This window comes from Rhinoderma darwinii, chromosome 2 (genome assembly GCF_050947455.1).
Source record: "Rhinoderma darwinii isolate aRhiDar2 chromosome 2, aRhiDar2.hap1, whole genome shotgun sequence".
NCBI classification, from domain to species: Eukaryota; Metazoa; Chordata; class Amphibia; order Anura; family Rhinodermatidae; genus Rhinoderma; species Rhinoderma darwinii.
In genome coordinates, this window is record NC_134688.1 from 186,551,004 (window position 1) to 186,575,114 (window position 24,111).

General features: G+C 45.4%; 1 protein-coding gene across 3 annotated transcripts in view; it reads left to right on the forward strand.

The window, feature by feature from the left end:
- The window catches only part of VWA3B (von Willebrand factor A domain containing 3B), a 164,688-nt gene that overhangs the window by 72,441 nt on the left and 68,136 nt on the right, over positions 1-24,111 (forward strand). For 2 of the 3 annotated variants that reach the window (XM_075852598.1, XM_075852601.1), the window contains exons 23-26: positions 5,018-5,138; positions 6,553-6,677; positions 7,510-7,644; positions 12,816-12,913. In XM_075852598.1, coding sequence (XP_075708713.1) covers positions 5,018-5,138; positions 6,553-6,677; positions 7,510-7,644; positions 12,816-12,913 — 479 coding nt within the window. The remainder of the gene's footprint in view (positions 1-5,017; positions 5,139-6,552; positions 6,678-7,509; positions 7,645-12,815; positions 12,914-24,111) is intronic. The other variant, XM_075852599.1, reaches the window with a different exon arrangement.

Consider the following 24,111-nt stretch of genomic DNA (forward strand, 5'->3'; position numbering starts at 1 on the left):
CTGCAGATAATGCCACAGTGCCCACTGTAGATAATGCCACAGTGCCCTCTGCAGATAATGCCACAGTTCCCTCTGCAGATAATGCCACAGTAGCCCTCTGTAGATAATGCCACAGTGCCCTCTGTAGATAATGCCACAGTGCCCTCTGCAGATACTGCCACACACCCACTTGTAGATAATGCAACACAGCCCTAGATAATGCCAGAGTGTCCTCTGCAGATACTGCCACACACCCACTTGTAGATGCCGCCACAGTGCCCTCTGTAGATGCTGCCACTGTGCCCTCTGTAGATGCTGCCACAGTACCCTCTGTAGATGCTGCCACAGTGCCCTCTGTAGATGCTGCCACAGTGCCCTCTGTAGATGCTGCCACTGTGCCCTCCGTAGATGCTGCCACAGTGCCCATCCGCAGATGCTGCCACAGTGCCCTCCGCAGATGCTGTCACACACACCCCAAGTAGATAGCTCCATTGGCGCTCCCTCTAGGAGTGGAATCCCCAGCCAGAGCGTTGCCGATGCTTTGGCTGGGGATTCCTCTGCTGTTGGAGCCCCTGACGTCACTGTCCATACACTGTGATGCAGTGGCGTAACTACCGCTATAGCAGCCGTAGCGGCTGCTACGGGGCCCGCGGCATGAGGGGGCTCGTGTTGCCCGCCTGCACGGGCCCCCACCATGGCCAGAGGCTCCGCTAGCAGCCGCTATGGCTGCTACAGCGGGACGCCACTGAACACTATGGCAGAGCAGGGAGGTATCTCCCCGCTCTGCTATTAAACAAAAGACATGTATCCCCTCTCCACAGGATAGGGGATACATGTGTGATCGCTGGCATTGATAGGGAGAACGGGGGACTGAAAGTCCCCTGAAGTTCTCCATCACAAACCTCGGACTTCCGGGGTCTGTGTCGGCAGCTCCGTAGAAATGAATGGAGCGCCGGTCATGCCTGTGCGCATGCGTGACCAGAGCTCCTTTCATTTTTATTGAGCTGCGCAGACGCCGGAAGTCAGAGGTTAGTCATGGAGAACTTCAGGGGACTTTCAGTCCCCTGTTCTCTTTATCGCTGCCAGCGATCACACATGTATCCCCTATCCTGTGGAGAGGGGATACATGTCTTTTGTCGTTTCACACTGTAGGTTGCATTTTTTGGGGGGGTTGGGGACGCTGTATGGCGTTCCCTACAGGGGGGGCTGTATAGCATTCCCTACAGTGGGGGGCTGTATGGCGTTCCCTACTGGGGGGGGGCTATATGGCATTCCCTACAGGGGGGGCTGTATGGCGTTCCCTACAGGGGGGGCTGTATGGCGTTCCCTACAGGGGGGGGCTGTATGGCGTTCCCTACGGGGGGGCTGTATGGCGTTCCCTACAGGGCGGCGGTTGTATGGCGTTCCCTACAGGGGGGGGCTGTATGGTGTTCCCTACAGGGGGGGCCGTATAGCGTTCCCTACAGGGGGGGCTGTATGGCGTTCCCTACAGGGGGGGCTGTATGGCATTCCCTACAGGGGGGGCTGTAAGGCGTTCCCTACAAGGGGGGGCTGTATGGCGTTCCCTACAGGGGGGGCTGTATGGCATTCCCTACAGGGGGGGCTGTAAGCGTTCCCTACAGGGGGGGCTGTAAGCGTTCCCTACAGGGGGGGCTGTATGGCGTTCCCTACAGGGGGGGGCTGTATGGCGTTCCCTACAGGGCGGCGGTTGTATGGCGTTCCCTACAGGGGGGGGCTGTATGGTGTTCCCTACAGGGGGGGCCGTATAGCGTTCCCTACAGGGGGGGCTGTATGGCGTTCCCTACAGGGGGGGCTGTATGGCATTCCCTACAGGGGGGGGCTGTAAGGCGTTCCCTACAAGGGGGGGCTGTATGGCGTTCCCTACGGGGGGGCTGTATGGCGTTCCCTACAGGGCGGCGGTTGTATGGCGTTCCCTACAGGGGGGGGCTGTATGGTGTTCCCTACAGGGGGGGCCGTATAGCGTTCCCTACAGGGGGGCCGTATGGCGTTCCCTACAGGGGGGGCTGTATGGCGTTCCCTACAGGGGGGGCTGTATGGCATTCCCTACAGGGGAGGCTGTAAGGCGTTCCCTACAAGGGGGGGCTGTATGGCGTTCCCTACAGGGGGGGCTGTATGGCGTTCCCTACAGGGGGGGCTGTATGGCGTTCCCTACAGGGGTGGGCTGTATGGCGTTCCCTACAGGGGTGGGCTGTATGGCGTTCCCTACAGGGGTGGGCTGTATGGCGTTCCCTACAGGGGGCTGTATGGCGTTCCCTACAGACCCCCCCTGTAGGGAACGCCATACAGACCCCCTGTAGATAACGCCATACAGACCCCCTGTAGATAACGCCATACAGACCCCCTGTAGATAACGCCATACAGACCCCCTGTAGATAACGCTATACAGACCCCCTGTAGATAACGCCATACAGACCCCCTGTAGATAACGCCATACAGACCCCCTGTAGATCACGCCATACAGACCCCCTGTAGATCACGCCATACAACAGACCCCCTGTAGATAACGCCATACAGACCCCCTGTAGATAACGCCATACAGACCCCCTGTAGATAACGCCATACAGGCCCCCCTGTAGATAACGCCATACAGCCCCCCTGTAGATAGCGCAATACAACCCCCTCTGTAGATTACGCCATACAGTCCCCCTGTAGATAACGCCATACAGTCCCCCTGTAGATAGCGCCATACAGCCCCCCTGTAGATATCGCCATACAGCCCCCCCTGTAGATAACGCCATACAGCACCCCCTGTAGATAACGCCATACAGCACCCCCTGTAGATAACGCCATACAGCCCCCTCTGTAGATAGCGCCATACAGCCCCCCTGTAGATAACGCCATACAGACATCCCCCTGTAGATGGCGACATACAGCCCCCTCTGTAGATGGCGCCATACAGCCCCCCCTGTAGATGACGCCATACAGCCCCCTTTGTAGATATCTACAGAGGGGGCTGTATGGCGTTATCTACAGGGGGGACTGTATGACGCTATCTACAGAGGGGGCTGTATGGCGTTTTCTACAGGGGGGACTGTATGGCGTTATCTACAGAGGGGGCTGTATGGTGCTATCTACAGAGGGGGCTGTATGGCGTTATCTACAGGGGGGGGCTGTAAAAAAGGCACTATCTACAAGGGGGGGTTGTGTGACACCCAGGGGAGGGCGGCCCCAGTCAAAAGTTTGCTATGGGGCCCAGTCTTTCCTAGTTACGCCCCTGCTGTGATGTCAGGGGATTCTCCTGGATGGGAATGTGATATCAGGGGCAACCCCAGAGCTGGAGTCCCGGGCAGAGCACTAGTAGGCTCTTCCTGGGACTCCAGCTATGCTCCTGACATCACTGGGACTCCTGCTCTGGGGAAGCCCCTGACATCACTGTCGATGTATGGACAGCGATGTCAGGGAATTCCACAGAGTCCCAGAACAGAGCCGATACTAGCGCTCTGTACGGTACTCCAGCTCTGGGGAAGCCCCAGACATCGCTGTCAATATGAGGCCAGCGATGTCAGGGGATTCCCCAGAGTCCCGGAGCAGAGCCTATACTAGCGCTTTGCACGGGACTCAGGCTATGGGGAAGCCCCAGACATCACTGTCAATATGAGGACAGCGATGTCAGGGGATTCCCCAGAGTCCTGGAGCAGAGCCCGTACTAGCGCTCTGCTTGGGACTCCGCTCTTGGGAAGACCCTGAAAACACTGTCCATATATGGACAGCGATGTCAAGGAATTCCACAGAGTTCCGGAGCAGAGCCTGTACTAGCGCTCTGCTCGGGACTCCGCTCTGGGGAAGACCCTGATAACACTGTATATATATGGACTGCGATGTCATGGAAATTTCACAGAGTGCCGAAGCAGAGCCGATACTAGCGCTCTGCACGGGACTCCGGCTCTGGGGAAGCCCCAGACATCGCTGAACATATGTGGACAGCGATGTCAGGGAATTCCACAGAGTCCCGGAGCAGAGCCTGTACTAGCGGCTCTGTGTCCCGCGGGCCGCAGATGACTGCCCCAGGGGCCGCATGCGGCCCGCGGGCCGCGTGCCGCGTGCTTGAGAACCCTGTGCTAGATAATCATATCCCAGTGTTAGTTTTCAATGGAGAAATGGCATCATATACAACCCTATCAATGCTGTTACTCCGGTTTCCATGCTTCCCTTCGATTCCAGTATAGAGTGACTGGACTATCTCTCCACAGTCAACCAGTACTGGGATCCACTTGTTCAGGACATTGGTGGTATTCCAACTGTCAATCTGCTATCAATGTAACCTTGTGACACGTTTGATTAATCTGCCAGAGAAGACTATTATGAGAATAAAAGGTATATGCATTGCTAGAACAAAGGGGTCATGGTGCTCTTGTAAATATCATGACCGTTCCCCATTTGTGAACTCCTCGCTGAGTTTTCTGAGGATAAAACTTACGGCATTACAGGCTCTCTGATTTCAATGAAAGCTATGTGTTTTTTGGGTTGTCTGTTGGTCATTAGATGTCAGCATATGTGAAAAAAATATTTCTTCATTTATATTTATATGGATATATTTGACACAATAAAAGTACATTTACAAAGAAAATATTAAATACATATATCACTTTTGATGATGGTGTTCCTTTAAATAAAAAAGAGAGATCAGCAGCACATCACAGTCCCAGAGACCATTCACAGGGAGCTTTTTACTCAGGAAGGAATTTTCCAGTCAGTGCAGGCAGTGTCGAGTTGCAGCCAAAGCAACTCCAAAAGAGGTAAAAGGAGGTAGAAAAATCGCAGCAACCACTATATCAAGGTACAAAATAAGGTGTCTTTATTTCACCAAAACATCGACGTTTCGACCCCAAGCTTGAGAATGACCCTTGGGGTCGAAACGTCGCTGTTTTGGTGAAATAAAGACACCTTATTTTGTACCTTGATGGTGTTCCTTTAAGATGATTAGAACCCCATTATTTCTGTCACACATATCTGTTCAGCATTATTAATTGCATTTCCTTTTGTATTGTTGTATTTTAAAAATGTGTTTTCTTAACAGACCAATCATGAAGAGAATGAAAAACAAAAGATAAATCAGAAGCCGAAAAGAACATTTTTAGACACATTAAGAGGTCAAAAAGTAATTGCAAGGTCTGAGATTGACGGATTTTACTATCCAGGTATTCAATCATGCTACAGTTTACTTCGACCAGACATCATAGTGGAAATATTCATTTACACATTATGATGTCCTTCACAATAGGGGCTTCCTTCAGTCTTCATGTCCTTCACTACATAAGCTTCATTAAAGGGGTTGTCTAGAATTATTAAAACATTGCTGCCTTCTTACAAAAACAGCACCACACCTGTCCACTGGATGCGCGTGGAATTACAGCTCAGCCCCATTAAAGGGGTTGTTCACTACCGGACAACTGATGACCTATCCACCAGATAGGTCATCAGTATACGATCAGTGGGGGTCCGACACCTGGAACCCGCACCGATTATCTGCTACGGCTGCCCCATGGCATCGGATGTCATTGCAAAGTATGCAGTGTACGGAACCGGAAGCAGTTGGCTCTGTACATTGCATAGTGGCCGTGCTGCAGAAATGCAGCTCAGCTCCTATTCACTTGAATAGAAGCAGAGCTGCAGTATTGCAGCTCGGCCCCTATTCTGTGACCGAAGCCAACTGCTTCCGGCATGGACGTCAGGTGCCCGGAGGCAGCTGGAGCAGCTAAGTAGGTGCGTGGTCCAGGTGTCGGACCCCCACCGATTGTGTACTGTTGACCTATCCAGTGGATAATTCATCAGTTGTCTGGTAGTAGACAATCAATTTAACTTCAATGGAGCTGAACTGCAACAATAGACAAAACCCAAGGACAGGTGTGGTGCTGTTTTTTGAAGAAAGCAGCCATGTTTTTCTAATCCTGGACGTCATTTTAGACGTCATTTAGACAATGATACTGTATCCATGTTTAACAGTCCGAATTCCAGATGTAACACCCAACCCCCAGAAGTTCTACTGAGCCGCTTACAGCACCATAAGGCACTTTTTTAAAATAGTGGTAAACATTCTTTACAGTATTTAGATTTGCACTTTGACTTGGCCTCACAAGTAATATACAGTATATATACTGGAATATTATACTTGAATCAAAGGTTTTCATCCCTCATTTCATATATTTCATGAATTTATTCGCACTTGCATTTAGTGCTGCTGTTTAGCTAGCTGCAACCGAGTATTCATTTTCCAACTCTGTTTCATTTCTTTTTAGCTGTAATCCTTTTATTGTATAAGGTAACTAAAAGATTTTAGCTGTGTGTTTGAATAAAGGAAGAGCAGGGTTTATGATCCATAATTACTAAAACATACATTTCCAGTGCAGGGGGTAGAAATATTTAGGTTATATTGGCCCCTGGACTTAGAACTATCACTTGGTTTTTCTAGCATTAGCAAAGAATGAAATATTTGGCAGGTTCAGGTGATTTTTCCCAGTTATTGATTTAATTGCAATCCAATTTTAGCATAATTTATTTCATAATACAATGGAAAACTTTTCTTAATTATAACAAATATGTTCTTCCACACAGGCACCGTGCTCAGAAGTATTAATTCCAGAAGTGCCCTTGTGGATTTCTGGTTAGGAGAAAATGAGGTTGTCCCTATCAGATTTATAATACAAACTGGAGGAGCTTTGCCCTGCCCAAGTCTGAAGGTTTTATTATTTGCTATTAATTATGTTAATTAATAAAATATTTAACATTAATTTCATATAATTCCAAATAAAAATCCCATCATGAACCAAAAATGACCATAATATTATCCTTCATATGCCTCCCTGGAAAAGCTTTGCAATTATGAGTGGGATATATTTTTAGATGGCAGTATTGGAAATCTTATAGGCAGTTGCAGTGTCAAAAAAATATACTTAACTGGTAAACCTAAAAAAGGAACACAGTTGTAAAATTCTTTTAATTAGCTTTTGCGCTTTGTTTGTCCAGCACATTGCAAGAGAGTGTGAATAAAAAAAATCAATTGGCAGTGTAGTCTGGACCGCCCCCTTATAGCCAGACTACATAGCTAGACTGCTGTGCATCAACCAACTGATTTTTTTTAATAAAATTTATTTTAACTCTCTCTTGCAGTGTCTTCTATTGGTCAAATAAAGTTTGAATGAGCTTGTTACAGTAACGGAATAGTTACGCCATCCTTTTCTCATATTTGCAAAAAACTGCCACTTCTAACCACCTTGAAACACCCTGGCATACATGTTCTTCATGATTTGCTTTGTCTTAAGTACATGTATGTCAGTAATTGTACAATCAGTTGTATTGCAGCAGTAAGAAAAATGGTTTCTAAGGTGGACTTTCCCTTTAATAAATATGCTTTAAGGTCTGACATTTTGCTTACATGAAAAAATTATTATAATTCCCCATCTAGTTTTTGGATGTGGTATTGTATCCACATAGCAGTAATGCAGAATGCTGAAAAAAAATGAAGGTGAGGAACAAGTAAAATATTTTTTGTTAACATCCGTGTGCTTTTAGGTTGGAGATTGTGTTTTTTCAAAAACTGGGGCAAGAGGAGGAGGAGGCTGCTATGTTCCTGCAGTGGTCATAGCAACACCAAGGAGGGATGCGGCAGACAAACTGTACACCGTTCTAATGTACAACAAAAGAAAAGTACGTTTTGTCACTACAGGTCACGCGTTTCTCTATATTACAATAGAATATGATGTACATGACAAAACTTTTGCTGTAATGTAACCTGCATCATACGCAGTTCATTAACCCCTTCAGACCAGCAAAGTAGTCTGCATCATCTCTATAGAGGAAAACTTGCAGGCAGACTCAATTCTCTTTTTTTAATCAGTGCCTAATCGTTTTAATCAGTCTCATGATATGTAATATTTACATCATAATTGTATATTGATAAGTACAGTTTATTTTAAGGTCAGTACATTCTCCTAGATGACTTCTAGTCATATATATTCTGTATTCTTTAATGAGTACCGTTACATGGAAAAATTTCTTCATATATTTTTTTTAATTCTATGAAAATTTAATTTCAGTCACTGAATACTCAGGTTATTTTGAGACCTTTAATTAAATAGTTAGAAATTTTGTGTTTCATTTGCCTTGGCTGTGAAGTATATGTCCACGACTCTTCACGTTTAATAATACTTGTTACATGTACATTAATACAATTCTTAAAATGCCAATTCGTAAAAATGTTGAATAAATATCAAATGCATTTTCTTAACATTTCTGAGAATTTCTAAATGTTGTGGCAACTCTTGGTATCACATGGTCTTATATTGAGTAAAAAATCATTACATTTATGGCCACCTTAATACAACCTAAATCCACTTTAAAACATCTGCAATGCCTGTGAATTTTAAAGGTCCATATTACGACTGCAATGTTTGGTCCTCCCATTGTTAAACTGAACCAAACTTAGATCACCATTGGGTTATCAATTCACTTAATTTGTACTGCAGGAGATCTGAGTGTTGCGACTGTAATGCGGATATTAACCTCTTCCCGCCCCATGACGTACAGGTACTATACAGCTTGGCTCCCGCTAGCTCCAATCCCAGGCATTTAACCCCTTAAATGATGCAGTCAATAGCTACTGCAGCATCTAAGTGGTTGAGAGAGGGAAAGAGTAATATACCAGCGATCACAAGTTAGCGATATCAAGTCCGCCAGTGTGACCAAAGAAAAAGTAAACAAAAAAATGTTTTAGCAAAATAAAAAAATAAAAGTTTTAACTGGTTGCCGACACAGGACGAGTATGCTCGTCCTGAGCGGCGAGCACTTCGCGCATTAGGACGAGCATACTCGTCCTGTGTGACAGCCGTCCCTGCGCGCGTCTGTGCGCGCGATCGAGAGCGGGGCAACGGCTGTAATACACAGCCACGGCCTTGCTCTGACAGCGGAGAGAAGAGAAACATCTTCTCTCCACTGTTAACCCTTTGAACGCCGCGATGACAGCTGATCGCGGCGTTCAAGGAGAGGGGACTGCACATTGATCGCGTCACAGAAAATAACTGACGCGATCAAAGTCCACAACTCGTATGGCCTGACAGCCCAGGGTCTATTGAAGGACCCCAGGGCTGTCTGAACATATTTCCTGTTGTTAGGGCATACTGAGGTATGCCCTAACAACTGCCTGTGTACAATCAGTAACAGGCTAATGTACTGGCATATAGATCTATGCCAGTACATTACAGTTACAAAATAAAAATCTAAATGATAAATCCCTTTATGGGATTAAAAAAAAAAAGTTAAATTAATGTAAAAAAAAAATAATGGTAAATAAATAAATAAAAAGTAAAAAAAATACACAGAAACACACATTTTTTATAATAAATAAACTTTTTAAAATATAAGTCCCAAAACATGAAATAATATAGACACATTTGGTATCGCCACGACCGTAACAACCTGTATAACAAATTTATAACATTATTTATGATGATCAGTGTATGGTGTAAAAAAAAAAATATTAAAACTGCTGCGCAACTGCTTTTTTTCTGCATTTTAAGCTATTTAAAAATTTATAGAAATGAAACAATAATGTATTTGTACCAAAAAATGGTACGCACATAAAGTACAACTCGTCCCGCAAAAAACAAAGTCTCATACAACTACATCGTACAAAAAATAAAAGCGTTATGAGCGTCGGGATGCAAAGAGGGAAATGTAAAAAAAATTGCTCTGTCCTCAAGGCTAAAATTGTCCGTGTCCTTAAGGGGTTAAAGAGGCTCTGTCACCAGATTTTGCAACCCCTATCTGCTATTGCAGCAGATCGGCGCTGCAATGTAGATTACAGTAACGTTTTTATTTTTAAAAAACTAGCATTTTTGGCCAAGTTATGACCATTTTCGTATTTATGCAAATGAGGCTTGCAAAAGTACAACTGGGCGTGTTGAAAAGTAAAAGTACAACTGGGCGTGTATTATGTGTGTACATCGGGGCGTGTTTACTTCTTTTACTAGCTGGGCGTTCTGACGAGAAGTATCATCCACTTCTCTTCAGAACGCCCAGCTTCTGGCAGTGCAGATCTGTGACGTCACTCACAGGTCCTGCATCGTGTCGGCACCAGAGGCTACAGTTGATTCTGCAGCAGCATCAGCATTTGCAGGTAAGTAGCTACATCGACTTACCTGCAAACGCCGATGCTGCTGCAGAATCATCTGTAGCCTCTGGTGCCGATGTGTCCTCGCTCGTCTGACACGATGCAGGACCTGTGAGTGACGACACAGCGTGATCTCTTGAGAACACGGCTGTGTCTGCACTGCCAGAAGCTGGGCGTTCTGAAGAGAAGTGGCTGATACTTCTCATCAGAACGCCCAGCTAGTAAAAGTAGTAAACACGCCCCGATGTATGCACATAATACACGCCCAGTTGTACTTTTACTTTTCAACACGCCCAGTTGTACTTTTGCAAGCCTCATTTGCATAAATACAAAAATGGTCATAACTTGGCCAAAAATGCTCGTTTTTTTTAAATAAAAAAGTTACTGTAATCTACATTGCAGCGCCGATCTGCTGCAATAGCAGATAGGGGTTGCAAAATCTGGTGACAGAGCCTTTTTAAGTAATAAAAACAACATTTTCCTTTTTTAACTTTTTGTCCTTTATTATTGGGGAAAAAATGAAAAAAACAAAACAACTGGTATTGCTGTGTCCATAATAACCTGAACGATAAAAAAAATATCATGTTATTTGTCCATTTAAAGGATACACCATTAAAAAGATATATGAAAGAAAACACCAGAATTGCTTGTCTTTGGTCTCTATGCATTCCAAAAATGGAATAAAAAGTGATCAAAAAGTAGCTTTTTCCCCAAAATAGTCCTAATAAAAACTACAGCTTATCTTGATAGGTGTAGTTATTAAAATGGGGTCACTTCTTTTGGATTTCTTTTATTATTTCACCTCAGAGACTCTACAACTGTGGGTAATGCTGTGTAAATCATCAAATTAGAGCTCAAATGTGCATAATGCTTTTTTACTCCTGAGACCTGTCGTATGCCCAGACAAAACATTAGGGCCCCGTGTAGGGTGTTTCTAAAGCCAGGAAAGACAGCATAATAATTAGAGAGCTGTCTTTTTACATTGGCACAATGTGTGCACAACATATTGGGCACTGAAATTGCATGTTTACGAAAAAATTGCACATTTCACTCTGCAACATCTATTATGCACTAATTTCTGCAAAGCACCAGTGGGTACAAATTGTGCACTATAACTCTAGAATGATTCCTTGAGTGGTATAGTTTCCAAAATAAGGTCACCTCTCAGGATTTTCCAGTGTGCTTATACCTCAAGGGCTCTGCAAATGCGACATACAGAAAAACATTCCAGCAAAATTTGCACTCTAAAGACCATATTGGCTTCTTCACTTCTGAGCAATGACATGTGCCCATTCAGTACTTTATGACCACATATTGGATATTGCCATATTCGGGAGAAATTGCAAAACAAATTGTGGGGTTCTTTTTCTCCTATAATCCTTGTGAAAATGAAAAAAAATTACCTAAAACTTAATTTTATGAATTTTTAATTTCTAATACAAAAATATGAAACAATTGTGGGGTCAAAATGATTGCTACACCCCTAGATTGATTCCTTGAGGGATGCAATTTCAAAAATTGGGAAACTATTGGGGGCTTTCCATTGGAACATCAGCAAGTTTGACATCTAAAACCCATAATCTACACTTCAAAAGCCAAGTGGCACATCTTCTCTTCAGCCCTACAGTGTCCAAACAGCAGTTTACAACCACATATGGGGTACTGCATTACCTTGAAGAAATCGTGGAAATGTTTTAATGGCCCAATTCTAATATATTCCCAAAAACTCCTGTGGAGTAAAAGCAGTTACCTTAATGGGGTCTTTTTTTGGGGTGTTTCTTATGTTTTGGCACCTCAAATCCTCTTAAATCATGATATGGCACCTGGAAAACATCCTAATAAAAATGAGGGTCCAAAGTTCATAAGGTGCATCTTCATTTCTGAGGGCTGTGTTTGAGTCAAGGAGCATACTAGAGCCACATGTGGGATATTTCTGATAACTGCAGAATCAAGGTAATAAATATTGAGTTGTGTTTCTCTGTTAACACTTGCTGAGTTACCGAAAACAATTGATCAAAAGTAAAATTCTGTAAAAATATATGACAGTTTCACCTCCAATTTGCTTTAATTCTTGTGAAACATATTAAAGGTTAACAAGCTTCCTAAATGCTGTTTTGAATACTTTGAAAGGTTAAAATGGGGTGATTTATGAGCAATTTCTAATATATAGGCCCCTCAAAGCCACTTCAGAGCTGAATTGGTCCCTATAAAAGCAGGTTTTGCAAGTTTTGGTGTAAATTTAAAAAACTCCTATTCAACTTATAAGCCTTATAACATCCTAAAAAACTTTTTTTATAAATAAAGAGAAAACATATTGACCAAAATTTACCATTAAATTAAAATATAATGTGTTATGAAAAAACAATCTCAGAATTACTTGGATAAGTAAAAGCATTTCAAAGTTATTACCACATAAAGTGACACGTCAGATTAGAAAAATTGGACTTATTCCTAAAGTCCAAACTAGGTTGTGTCCTTAAGGGGTTAAAATGTCCCCGTATTACTACCATGTAAAGCAGTCTAACACTGCAATTTTACCAGGCTGATACTCGAGGTGTATTTCCAATTGAATGAAAGTGCACAATTTAAATTGAAATAATTTCCCTTTCATCTATCCACTGTACTCGCCACTTTTATTTCACTGTGTTAATTTGGCTGAAGAAGAGGAAATAAATCTGCACATATTAAACCGAGTTCTGTCTCATTTCAGGAACATTGTTTAAGAAGTGAGCTCATTAAAATCAGTCCATCTCAGTTTGCTGTTTCCTGTGGGTATATTGGAAAAGCACAGATGATTGATTTTACAATGTAAGTATGATTCTGCCATTTTTACAGAATTATTCATTGGAAATTGACAACATGGAAATAGAAAACTGCCAAAATGTGTGGAAGTAAATGAGACTATTCAGGCATGTATACTACTAATTTCCCCCTTATCAAAAAATAAAATGTTTCATTTCATCTTTTTCACTCAAAAAAATCCCTTTAAAGGGAACGTCTCATGTATTTAATTGTATTATTAGATGTAAGTCAGTAGAAGAGAAAAATGTTGTTTGTTTTTTCTAATTAATTTTTTTCAATAAAAAGTGAGACAATTGACAGAGAAATGCCATAGATCATTACAATAACCAGGAAGTAATGTAGTGCAGCCCCTTCTCCGGAGGCCAGGGTGGGACAGGGGCTATGGATATAGAACCATATATATGTGTAGTGTTGCTTTCTTGCCTTATCTCGGTCTCTAGAAGTATAATAAAGCTGTTAAACAAATCACTTGCCCTCTAATAATAAGGAGATGACTGCTCATTCTGTCCAAACCTACATAGCAAAGCCTATCATGACTGCTCTAGTGGCCAATGTGAAAACTGTAATATTTACAGATTTTTTTTATGTCGATAGTCACAATATATATATTTTTTTAAAAGGTCAAAAAAATATGCTGAAGTGCCCCAACCTAGAATTTCCCTTGGTGGATTTGAATAGAAAAGGCTGCATGAAACATCATGAACATCAGATGTGCATCCGCCTCTGAGCTTCTTTATATTTAGCGGTTATATGCTATAATGATGCTAACTGATTGTTATTGCTCTGATGCATGTATTATGCAGATGAATCTTACAATAACTAAGGCCCCATGCACACGACCGTAATTTTGGTCCACAATTACGGATCGTAATTGCGGATCAAAATATGGTTCCATTCATTTCTATGGGCCACGGACACCTTCCCGTATATTTCCAGAAAGGGGTCTGGGCCATAGGAAGCATCCATAAAAAATAGGGCATGTCCTTTTTTTTTTTCTGACCGTGCTCCCATACTTTATAATGGGAGCACGGCCCGCAAATATGGATGACTGTCTGCGGCCAGCCGTGCCCGTAATCAAAACGCGCCGTGATTACGGACACGGTCGTGTGCATGTGGCCTAAGAGTAAAGGCAAATAGCCTACATGTTTCCATTGAATGCACATACAACATGACATATAGAAGGATTTTTTCAAATAATTAGTTGTGCTCAAATGACTTTAAAAAACCATAATATAATATAAATGAACTCGCATACAAGCCACTAAGCATTTTCTTTTTGGTGCATTAAGTAGATGAGCTTGCACTATTTGTTTTCCTTTCCAGAGCTTATGTTCTTGAATACTTAAAGCCAATAATTATTCTTGTGGATAAACAAAAAGTGACTGACGACAGGTAGTCATTTCATGGAAATCTGCACACATCACTCACAGGATTTTAAATGAGAATTGTAAGAGGAAGAACATAGTCAGACCTAACTGGCTTTTTCTTTGGTTTGAGGCAAATACATATTTCAAGGAAAATGAATGTAAAAAGAGATTATTTTACGTGCCCGGTCAAGTCTTCCTTATAAAATATCTTCAATTTTCCTCATAAGGATGTAATTTTATGCCCTTGCTGATGCCTTCATTCATATTGAGTATATATGTGAATCCTTCTGTTGGGTCTCATCAGCAATGCAGACACCATTTTGCAGTGTCTGGTTCATTCCAAATGCAGTAAACTGTGAAAAAGAGAGTTGTTTCTATACGAGATGATTGCCAGAACAGAAGCAAACTGAGGTTTTAGAGTGGTGGATCGCACGTCTCCTTCATATATAGTGTTCGCGTGCTGTAAATATACTATATCCGAGCTATGTTTTGACATGTCCTGCTGAGCGGATGTACTCTGTTAACACTGGGGATTGCCTCAAATTCCCTTCTACTATGAATTATTGCAGACTTCTCCTTTGTTTCCAGGGTTGAAATGTTCTGTACCTGGGAATGCATAAAAATATATTTCTGTAACGCAAAACTATACGGTCACTAATATCCCATACGTAACAACTTTTTTTGTTCCTCTTGAAGGACTAAAAGCGACCCTCTGGTCCCGGGACAACATTTTAAATATGATGGGGTATATGAAGTGACATTACCTGGTGACCTCCAGTTGTGCCCCTCTGCTGTGGATCCGCCGTTTTAGGATCCCCTCTGTGCTGTTCAAAAATGGCAGCAGTGCCATTTTTAATAAGGGAAAAGAGGAAACCTTACTTCTGCCCTCAGAAAAAGCAGCCAGTCTCTTTCTCAGGCCTTATTCACACAAACGTGTCCGTTTTGGGCGCGCAAAAGTTCAGTGTGGCATCTGTATATGATGCGTGGCTGCGTGATTTTCGCGTAGCCAGCATCATTATGACACTCTGTTTTTATGTTTACAAACATAAAAGCAGGAGGTGCCTTTATGTTTTCATTCTTTTTTTTTTACTACTGTAGCTCGAATCACGCGCGGCACCCGGAAGTGGTGCGTCCTGTGTGAAACACAGGCAAGTATAGGACATGTCGTGAGTTTTACGCAGCGGACATACGCTGCGTGAAAATCACGACCTGTCAGAACGGCCCCATTGACTTACATAAGTCTGTGCGACGCGCGTGATTTACACGTGCGTAGCACGGACATAATACACGTTCGTGTGAATAAGGCCTCAATGTTACTTGCAGTTATGCAGCTGCGCTGTGCCTGTCATTCTTATTGATTCAGCCCACAAATACTCCTTATCAAATTTGGTTGTATCTAATAATAATGATATACAGTCATTTTCTTTACTTGTAAATGTATATCTCTAAAGCTCTATTTACACAGATGCCAAGGATTTCTGAACTAACAATAATGTGTTTCTTATAAAGGAATACATCATGTTTCTATTGGGGTTATGGTATTTTTGATGAAGGGAGCAGGTTATTCTATTCCTGCCATCAAAAAGCAATGGAACCCTAACACAACGGGGGAAAGAAAAACCAGGGTGAACAGAGCCGAAGATCACACATTCTAGTGTTTTGACAACTCCTCACGTGTAGTTACTAGTTTCTGTGTAATGCAAAGGGTCATCAGTTTTTGATTGAGCTACAACTTTGTGAGTTCAAGAGGACCTGTGACCTGTCCTGACGTATCTGTTTTAGTAAATACTCATATTCACCATGAAATAAAATTTCTGGAGCATCGTGTTGTGCCGTTCCATTGATATTCCTCTTAGAAATTTATGAATAAATTGACAACTGGGTGTTACCAGTTGGGGGTGTATCCCTACACAGACTAAAACAGTCCAATCAGTACTGACAGTGCCGTATTCTGCAGGACACGCCTCTTTGACAAGAGGAATGGTATCACCCAGTTGTCAATTTATTCATGAATTTCTAGGATAAATAATAGATTCATGGCAAAATGTTCTTAGAATTATTTAATGGGAAATACAAGTATTTATCAAAATAGACAAGTCAGGTAGAGATGAGCGAACCGGGACAACCGAACCCGGTTTCGGTCCGAACTTCAGGAAAAGTTCGGTTCGCAGCGAATCCGAACTTTACCGGGTTCGGCCGAACCCGTTTTGACCGAACCCGGCTACATTTTGGCGCCTGCCACATGTTACATCTAAAATGGAGGATTACAGAAGATCACCTGACATCAGGCTACCCCATAATGCCTTGCAAACGGCTCTCCCAGCCTATCGGGAGGCAGCATAGGGGCGGGCTCAAGCCTGCAATAAAAGTCTATGCACGGAGCTCAGCGGCCATTTTACAGACAGGAGCTGTAGGAATAGCATCTCTGTGCAGTAAGGGAAAGCTTTAGGAATCTAAAAGGCAGGAATTCAGAAATCGAAGGGGCTCATCCACTACTCACTACTCAGCCAGTGTGTGAATACGCTTTTATAAGGGGCTCATCCCCGTTGCATCCAACTTGCAATACAGGCAGCCTAGTAGTACTATAAGGCCCAGCATTCCCTGAGTGCACTGCAGCGAGGCTGATTGAAATTCTCATTCATTGCCATTTGCCAAGCCAGTGTCCGTGTGTGAATACGCTTTTAAAAGGGGCTCATCCCTGGAATAACAATCCAACTTGCCATACAGGCAGCCTAGAAGTACTACAACGCCCAGCATTCCCTGAGTGCACTGCAGCGAGGCTGATTGAAATTCTCATTCATTGCCATTTGCCAAGCCAGTGTCCGTGTGTGAATACGCTTTTAGAAGGGGCTCATCCCCATTGCATCCAACTTGCAATACAGGCAGCCTTTGTAGTAGTGGTAGTAGTAGTACTACAAGGCCCAGCATTCCCTGAGTGCACTGCAGCGAGGCTGATTGAAATTCTCATTCATTGCCATTTGCCAAGCCAGTGTCCGTGTGTGAATACGCTTTTAAAAGGGGCTCATCCCTGGCCGTTATTAACAGGATAACAATCCAACTTGCCATACAGGCAGCCTAGAAGTACTACAACGCCCAGCATTCCCTGAGTGCACTGCAGCGAGGCTGATTGAAATTCTCATTCATTGCCATTTGCCAAGCCAGTGTCCGTGTGTGAATACGCTTTTAAAAGGGGCTCATCCCTGGAATAACAATCCAACTTGCCATACAGGCAGCCTAGAAGTACTACAACGCCCAGCATTCCCTGAGTGCACTGCAGCGAGGCTGATTGAAATTCTCATTCATTGCCATTTGCCAAGCCAGTGTCCGTGTGTGAATACGCTTTTAAAAGGGGCTCATCCCTGGAATAACAATCCAACTTGCCATACAGGCAGCCTAGTAGTACTACAAGGCCCAGCATTCCCTGAGTGCACTGCAGCGAGGCTGATTGAAATTCTCATTCATTGCCATTTGCCAAGCCAGTGTCCGTGTGTGAATACGCTTTTAGAAGGGGCTCATCCCCATTGCATCCAACTTGCAATACAGGCAGCCTTTGTAGTAGTGGTAGTAGTAGTACTACAAGGCCCAGCATTCCCTGAGTGCACTGCAGCGAGGCTGATTGAAATTCTCATTCATTGCCATTTGCCAAGCCAGTGTCCGTGTGTGAATACGCTTTTAAAAGGGGCTCATCCCTGGCCGTTATTAACAGGATAACAATCCAACTTGCCATACAGGCAGCCTAGAAGTACTACAACGCCCAGCATTCCCTGAGTGCACTGCAGCGAGGCTGATTGAAATTCTCATTCATTGCCATTTGCCAAGCCAGTGTCCGTGTGTGAATACGCTTTTAGAAGGGGCTCATCCCCATTGCATCCAACTTGCAATACAGGCAGCCTTTGTAGTAGTGGTAGTAGTAGTACTACAAGGCCCAGCATTCCCTGAGTGCACTGCAGCGAGGCTGATTGAAATTCTCATTCATTGCCATTTGCCAAGCCAGTGTCCGTGTGTGAATACGCTTTTAAAAGGGGCTCATCCCTGGCCGTTATTAACAGGATAACAATCCAACTTGCCATACAGGCAGCCTAGAAGTACTACAACGCCCAGCATTCCCTGAGTGCACTGCAGCGAGGCTGATTGAAATTCTCATTCATTGCCATTTGCCAAGCCAGTGTCCGTGTGTGAATACGCTTTTAGAAGGGGCTCATCCCCATTGCATCCAACTTGCAATACAGGCAGCCTTTGTAGTAGTGGTAGTAGTAGTACTACAAGGCCCAGCATTCCCTGAGTGCACTGCAGCGAGGCTGATTGAAATTCTCATTCATTGCCATTTGCCAAGCCAGTGTCCGTGTGTGAATACGCTTTTAAAAGGGGCTCATCCCTGGCCGTTATTAACAGGATAACAATCCAACTTGCCATACAGGCAGCCTAGAAGTACTACAACGCCCAGCATTCCCTGAGTGCACTGCAGCGAGGCTGATTGAAATTCTCATTCATTGCCATTTGCCAAGCCAGTGTCCGTGTGTGAATACGCTTTTAGAAGGGGCTCATCCCCATTGCATCCAACTTGCAATACAGGCAGCCTTTGTAGTAGTGGTAGTAGTAGTACTACAAGGCCCAGCATTCCCTGAGTGCACTGCAGCGAGGCTGATTGAAATTCTCATTCATTGCCATTTGCCAAGCCAGTGTCCGTGTGTGAATACGCTTTTAAAAGGGGCTCATCCCTGGCCGTTATTAACAGGATAACAATCCAACTTGCCATACAGGCAGCCTAGAAGTACTACAACGCCCAGCATTCCCTGAGTGCACTGCAGCGAGGCTGATTGAAATTCTCATTCATTGCCATTTGCCAAGCCAGTGTCCGTGTGTGAATACGCTTTTAGAAGGGGCTCATCCCCATTGCATCCAACTTGCAATACAGGCAGCCTTTGTAGTAGTGGTAGTAGTAGTACTACAAGGCCCAGCATTCCCTGAGTGCACTGCAGCGAGGCTGATTGAAATTCTCATTCATTGCCATTTGCCAAGCCAGTGTCCGTGTGTGAATACGCTTTTAAAAGGGGCTCATCCCTGGAATAACAATCCAACTTGCCATACAGGCAGCCTAGAAGTACTACAACGCCCAGCATTCCCTGAGTGCACTGCAGCGAGGCTGATTGAAATTCTCATTCATTGCCATTTGCCAAGCCAGTGTCCGTGTGTGAATACGCTTTTAAAAGGGGCTCATCCCTGGAATAACAATCCAACTTGCCATACAGGCAGCCTAGTAGTACTACAAGGCCCAGCATTCCCTGAGTGCACTGCAGCGAGGCTGATTGAAATTCTCATTCATTGCCATTTGCCAAGCCAGTGTCCGTGTGTGAATACGCTTTTAGAAGGGGCTCATCCCCATTGCATCCAACTTGCAATACAGGCAGCCTTTGTAGTAGTGGTAGTAGTAGTACTACAAGGCCCAGCATTCCCTGAGTGCACTGCAGCGAGGCTGATTGAAATTCTCATTCATTGCCATTTGCCAAGCCAGTGTCCGTGTGTGAATACGCTTTTAAAAGGGGCTCATCCCTGGCCGTTATTAACAGGATAACAATCCAACTTGCCATACAGGCAGCCTAGAAGTACTACAACGCCCAGCATTCCCTGAGTGCACTGCAGCGAGGCTGATTGAAATTCTCATTCATTGCCATTTGCCAAGCCAGTGTCCGTGTGTGAATACGCTTTTAGAAGGGGCTCATCCCCATTGCATCCAACTTGCAATACAGGCAGCCTTTGTAGTAGTGGTAGTAGTAGTACTACAAGGCCCAGCATTCCCTGAGTGCACTGCAGCGAGGCTGATTGAAATTCTCATTCATTGCCATTTGCCAAGCCAGTGTCCGTGTGTGAATACGCTTTTAAAAGGGGCTCATCCCTGGCCGTTATTAACAGGATAACAATCCAACTTGCCATACAGGCAGCCTAGAAGTACTACAACGCCCAGCATTCCCTGAGTGCACTGCAGCGAGGCTGATTGAAATTCTCATTCATTGCCATTTGCCAAGCCAGTGTCCGTGTGTGAATACGCTTTTAAAAGGGGCTCATCCCTGGAATAACAATCCAACTTGCCATACAGGCAGCCTAGTAGTACTACAAGGCCCAGCATTCCCTGAGTGCACTGCAGCGAGGCTGATTGAAATTCTCATTCATTGCCATTTGCCAAGCCAGTGTCCGTGTGTGAATACGCTTTTAAAAGGGGCTCATCCCTGGAATAACAATCCAACTTGCCATACAGGCAGCCTAGTAGTACTACAAGGCCCAGCATTCCCTGAGTGCACTGCAGCGAGGCTGATTGAAATTCTCATTCATTGCCATTTGCCAAGCCAGTGTCCGTGTGTGAATACGCTTTTAAAAGGGGCTCTGAAATGTCTGGGAAAAAAAAGGTTGTGAAAGGACGGGGTAGAGGAAGAAACACCCATGCCGTCTCCTCTTCCAGTCCAAATGTTGGATCTGTTGGTGCCAGACCCAGTAGCAGCATTTGTGGCACAAGACATGTGCCCAGTTCCACTAGTAGCAGCTGCCATGTGCCTGCTAGTAGTAGTATCAGCAAGCCAGACTTGTCCATCTCCTCCGGTGGGCGGGTTACTTTAGACAATACGGCCATTGTGGACTGGTTGGCTGGCTCGCGGTCATCTCAGCAGGAAGACTCTGACGATCTGGCTTCAAGCCAGGTTTCGTTGGATTCCAGATCCTCTACAGTTCCTTGGCACGGTGACAGTAGTAATATAGGTATTTCTAGCGTTTCCATTCCATCATCTATGTCTTCGCTCCCCCTTCCTAGCGGGAAGCCATCTTTCCTGAGAGTCCTAAGAGACATCTCCTCGGGTGCGAAGGAAGATACTGAACAACATAGTGATGATGATGATTTGTTTTCCGCGAGTCAGCCAACGGAGTGTGTTGCGGCGGTGGTGGAGGTGGAAGCGGTGACCGAGACGCATAGCTGCGGTAGTGGGGGTGTTGGTGGTGGTAGCCGTGGTGGCAGACGCAGTAATGAGGGGGGGCATGGAGCCCGCCATGATGTCACATCACATTCACAACACAGTGACAGAAGTGGCGGGGATGATGAGGAAGGCTATGATGATGATGTTGTTTTAGACAGGACGTGGGAACCAGGTGACGAGGTGATGACGGCGTCAGAGGAGGAGGGTAGTAGTGGCGGCACTGGATGTGATAAACAGCCAAGCCGAGGTAGGGGCAGAAGTCAATCTGCAAAACGTTGCAGCGGTAGGGTCAGCTCAGGAGCCGGTGACGGCGACACAGATGCTGGTGTAGGTTCCCGAAAAAAGCCTGCCAGACAAGGGGCAAGCTCGGGTGGTTGTGGTGGTGGTGGTGGTGGTGGACGTGGTACTACCTCTTTACGGTACTCTGCCGTGTGGCAATTTTTCTGTACCTTCCCAGAGGAGGAAAACATGGCACAGTGCCGTATCTGCAAGCAGAAAGTAAGGCGTGGGCAGGGCAGCAATGTAGGAACTACTGCTCTACGTAAACACATGGAACGGCATCACAAGGCCATGTGGGACAATCAACATGCCCCACCATCATGTACATCTAATGAAGACCCCTCTTCCGCTGCTGCTGCTGCTCCGAGTCCCTGTCATCTAAGTAGTAGCCAGGCCTTATCCACCATGTCGTTGTCATCATCATCATCACTGTCATCTAGTGCTCCTCCTATGTCCCGTCAGTTATCCATTACGGAATCGTTGTCCAATAAGCAACAATATATACCCAGTCATCCACTTGTCGTGCGGCTTAATTCACACCTGGCAAAGTTGTTGGTGGTGCAGTCGCTGCCATACCACCTGGTCGACTCCGCCGGCTTCAAGCAATTGATGGCGTGCGCTCAGCCTAGGTGGCGAATACCTAGCCGACATTACTTCTCCAAAACAGCTGTCCCTGCCTTGCACAAGCATGTGGAGGAAAAGGTGTCCAAGTCCTTGCAATTATCCGTGTGCAGCAGGGTACATGCCACCGTCGACACGTGGAGCAGCAACTATGGGCAGGGACAGTACATGTCTTTCACGGCCCACTGGGTCAATATTTTGCAGTCCGATGCACCACCGCAGCAATGCCAGGCATTACCACCTCCACGCTTGTATGTTTCTAGTTCAACTCCGGACACCAGGCGCCTACCATCCTTCTCCTCCTACTCCTCCTCCTCCTCCTTGCCTTCCTCCTTGGAGGTCTTCCCGTCCCCGACAGGACACAGCGTATCTTCCACTCCTCCTCCCTCCTCTTTTCATAGGTGCAAGGTGAAGCGCCACAACGCTGTCTTACACCTGCTGAGCCTGGGCGAGAAAAGCCACACAGGGCAGGAGCTGCTGCTGTGCATCAAGGAGGAAATCGCACGCTGGCTGTCTCCTCTGAAACTCACACTGGGCAATGTTGTCTCTGATAACGGCAAGAACGTTGTGGCTGCACTGCGTCTAGGTCACCTGACACACGCTCCTTGCATGGCACATGTGATCAATCTGGTCATAACACGCTTCTTAAAGTCATATGTTGGTTTGAAGGGTGTGCTGGCCATGTCCAGGAGGGTTTGCGTTCGCTTTAGACGTTCGTATGCATTTAAGCACGCCCTCCTGGACTTGCAGCGTCAAAACAATCTCCCAGAACACAGCCTGATTTGCGACGTTCCAACACGATGGAATTCCACCCTGCACATGTTGGACCGTCTGTACGAACAGCGGAAAGCCGTGAATGATTTCCTGATGCAGCAGACGGGCAGCGTTTGGAGCCAGTGTAATTTCGAGCTCAGGCACTGGCAGCTGGTTAGAGACGCATGTCGCGTTTTGAGGCCCTTTGAAGAGGCCACACGATTTGTGAGCCGTGACGCTAGCGGAATGAACGATGTTATGCCGCTGATATTCATTATGGAGCAAACGCTCACAGCGATGATTCAGCAAAGGATGGAGGAAGGATCACATCTGGCTATGGATGTTGAGGAGGAGGAGGAGGATGAGGAAACAGGACCTGAAGAGGAGCTGGATTTGGAGATGGAATCACAGGAAGGGATAGGGGACGAGGCAGCCGCACAACATGACAGTGATGGTGGTGATGACGAGTCTGACGACGACCTTGATGATGGACAACCATGGCAGTATGGGGCGGAGATGGAACCAACCGGGCCCTCTGAAACGCTGGCCAGGATGGCGAGCTGTATGCTTCGTTACTTGCGCGCTGACTGTCGTATTGTTAGCATGAAGCAAAGAGATGACTACTGGATAGCCACACTTTTAGACCCTCGGTATAAAGCCAGAATGGGGGAGTTTTTTGCGCCTTCCGAGAGGGAGGCAAAATTGGCTTATTATAGAGAGAAGCTATGCAGCCAGCTTGTCATGGCTTTCAAACGGCAGACACCCGCTGCAAGCATGTCTGACCGGGGGGCCACTCTCCGCTCCCCACTGTCTCATCGTTCCACCGCCTCTGGCAGAGCTACCTCTGCAATAGGCGGCAGCCGTGGCAGCAGCGGCAGCAGCAGCAGCAGCAGCAGCCAATTCAGTTTGGAAAATATGATGACAACATTTTTACATCCAATACCCCGACCTGACACACATCGTAGCACTAGTCACCAAAGGGATGTTCACCATCTCCAGGTGCAGCACCTAAACAACCAGGTTCACTCGTACTTGGACTGTGCCCTTTCTCCGTCAGAAATGCTGATCCCAGACCCCATGGACTTCTGGGTCAGCAGATTGGATCATTGGCAAGAACTGGCCCAGTTTGCCATGGGTGTACTGTCTTGTCCACCCTCCAGTGTAGCGTCAGAGAGGGTATTCAGCGCAGCAGGGGGCTTCGTCACCCCTAAGCGAACAAGATTGT